This window comes from Phytophthora cinnamomi (assembly GCF_018691715.1).
Source record: "Phytophthora cinnamomi strain GKB4 chromosome Unknown Contig127, whole genome shotgun sequence".
NCBI lineage: Eukaryota > Oomycota > Peronosporomycetes > Peronosporales > Peronosporaceae > Phytophthora > Phytophthora cinnamomi.
Window position 1 is genome coordinate 189895 of NW_027151060.1, and position 2631 is coordinate 192525.

A 2631-nucleotide genomic window follows, 5' to 3' on the forward strand; every position below is an offset into this window, starting at 1 on the left:
TAACTGAGGCCTGAACGATATCGCGGTATGCAATGTCTCAAAACCTGAGAAATTATGTCGCAAAGCTTGGCCGCCACCACCAGGTAACGGCTTAATCACGTGCCAGCCAGTTTCAGCAATTTTCCATTCGGCATAAAGAGCAGCCAGCACCTCTGCGTTCATCGCATGAATGTCGCCAACAGCATCACCAACTGGAGCCACGTCTGCTTCTCGACAAACCGGATTTGTTGGCGCTGGTAAGCATCGCGGAAAATAGGTTACCTCCAACAACGAAGCCCTCGTTCCAAAAGGCAGCGAAATCACGCCGATACAGCTTATTCATTATCACTTACACACACCGTTCCTGTTGCCCATAACTTGCTTTCAGTATAGATGTAGGAGCGATGCCCCATACCCAGCAGTGCTGCGCTTCAGACGCAGCAGCAGGCGCTGGAAGCGCAGGACACTCAGAGATTTAGGCGCTGCAGACGCGGGGATCCAAGCTCTCCAGCGGGCACAGCAGACACGGAGTTCAGTCTTCGGACACTGCGAGGTCAGGGAGGGTGGAATCACGAAATGAGTGGCTGGTTCATGCAAGTTTGGCTGCTACATACAGCGCTATGATCGGTAAAATTGTGTTGGCCCCACGCGACAACTTGCACATCGTGTAGTGGGTCTAACATGACTCATCACTTTAGCTTACACGTTGCGCTACGTGTATGAGGAAGCGTGAGTACTTAGTAATAACTTGAGTTAATTATATTTGAGTATACCAGTATAATTTAAATCAGATACAGACAACAACGGAAAAAGCCCCGTAACGAAAAAATCCGCCGCTGTAATAATACTATCAAAATATTGTACTAAAACAATACCTAGTCAGAGTATTATATCCAATCGACTGTCGATACGTAAGAAATATTATCCAATCATAGTGCAATCGTAATGACTGGTTTTGCAAGCAACATGCTTGGCGGCTGCAGGACGGATGCCGCGCTGCTGTTGATTTCACTTCTTATTTGGACCTGTGGCCCATGCTCACGACCCGGAAGACCAAGCAGCGAACCTACACGATAAAGGAGAAGCGCGATGCTCTTCGGCTGGCGTCGGAGCGCGGCGTGCTGGACGCAGCCGACTATCTCGGGTACCCCCGCCGTACTGTAGGTGACTGGGCGGCCCAAGCACACAACATCTTCAACTTCAAGGGATCACAGATGAGCAAAACGCTCAAAGGGTAAGGTCGGAAGGAGATGATCCCGTTCTCACACGGGCTCGTCACCTTCATGAAGGACATGAGACGTGATGAAGAGGTTCGTGGTTAATTGTTCGTCTTTTGATATCTACATGTACTGTACGCATCTTACTAACCATCACTGTTTTAGCCGTTATGCACTACTATGATGTTAGAGTACATTAAGAAGAACCACAGACATTGGTTTAATAACTATGTTGCTGGTAAGAAAAATATTGTTTCTGCTGACAACGCTATTATGCGCTTGCTCCAACGATTCTCTAAACGGTAAATACTCATTTTATAAGCTACTGTTACAATATTGATATCAAGTGCTTACTAAATAATATTCTATTTTTTATTTAGCCATGGTTTTACAGTACAAGCGGCTCAACACACGAAAAAAACATCTGCGGACCTTGAAGAAACTGATGTAAAATTCGCAATTGAGTTTTTGGACAAGTACGAGCACGTCCACAGTCTGTCCACTATCTACAATGTCGACGAAACCGCCATTTACTACGACACGCCGCCCAACTATATCTTGGCGGAACGTGGTCGAAAAGGGTCTGCCAAAGTCAAGTACACCGAGAAGCATTCGGTGAGACTGACAGCTGTGATGACTGTGCGAGCGGATAGTACGTTATATTTGCACTCACATTATGTTTTTAATTAATTTTACTAACATATTGTAATTGTAGGTAAGAGATGCCCGATTCTCTTCATTGTAAAAGGCGTTCCTGGGGGCTCTATTGAAACTACCGAACTTCCCACGTATCCGCAGGGCCAAGGCCACGTGTACTGTGTACAGGAAAATGGATGGATGGACAGTAGGGTGTAGAATATTTATGCTAAAGAGCTGTTAAAGCTTGAAATAAAATCTCCTTCTGTCCTTCTTGCCGACAACTTCGACTGTCATGTGTCGGAAGAAGGACAGGAGGTTATCGCAAGGGAGACCAGCCCCACAGTATGCGCTCTGCCTGCTAATAGCACGGCGGTCTGCCAGCCTCTCGATGTAGGCGTCATGGGGCCGTTAAAAAAGACCCTACGCGCACTGTGGCTCACCGACTTTCGCAAAGGCAAAGTTCATGCCAGTCAAAAGCGCTTGATCTCGATTAAGCGCACCATTAGAGCGTGGGAGATGATTTCGACCGAGTGTGTTGCATCTAGCTTTGAAAAGGCTATTCCAAGATACCCTGTAGTTGAAGTGTAACATAAATACACTGCATCGTTTTTGCAAAAACCTATTGTTTTCTGCTCCAAATATATAACCTAACACATTACATAAAATTGTTTTCTGCCAATATGATCATCATATTTGGTTGACATGCCCTCCTATGTCGCGTGAAATAATATAACTTGTGGCGGCTTTTATCGTCGTTGTCTGTAAGACTCCAAGCGACTTAGATTAGGTAAAATGA

General features: G+C 45.8%; 1 protein-coding gene across 1 annotated transcript; it reads left to right on the forward strand.

The window, feature by feature from the left end:
* Positions 1–1229: 1229 nt before the first annotated feature.
* Positions 1230–2051, forward strand: IUM83_07083 (Dimodular nonribosomal peptide synthase; the record flags this gene model as incomplete). Its single annotated transcript, XM_067931345.1, has 4 exons — positions 1230–1289; positions 1362–1498; positions 1577–1848; positions 1912–2051. 4 exons carry the CDS (start codon positions 1230–1232, stop codon positions 2049–2051), a joined length of 609 nt encoding a protein of 202 aa, XP_067780277.1.
* Positions 2052–2631: the final 580 nt, after the last annotated feature.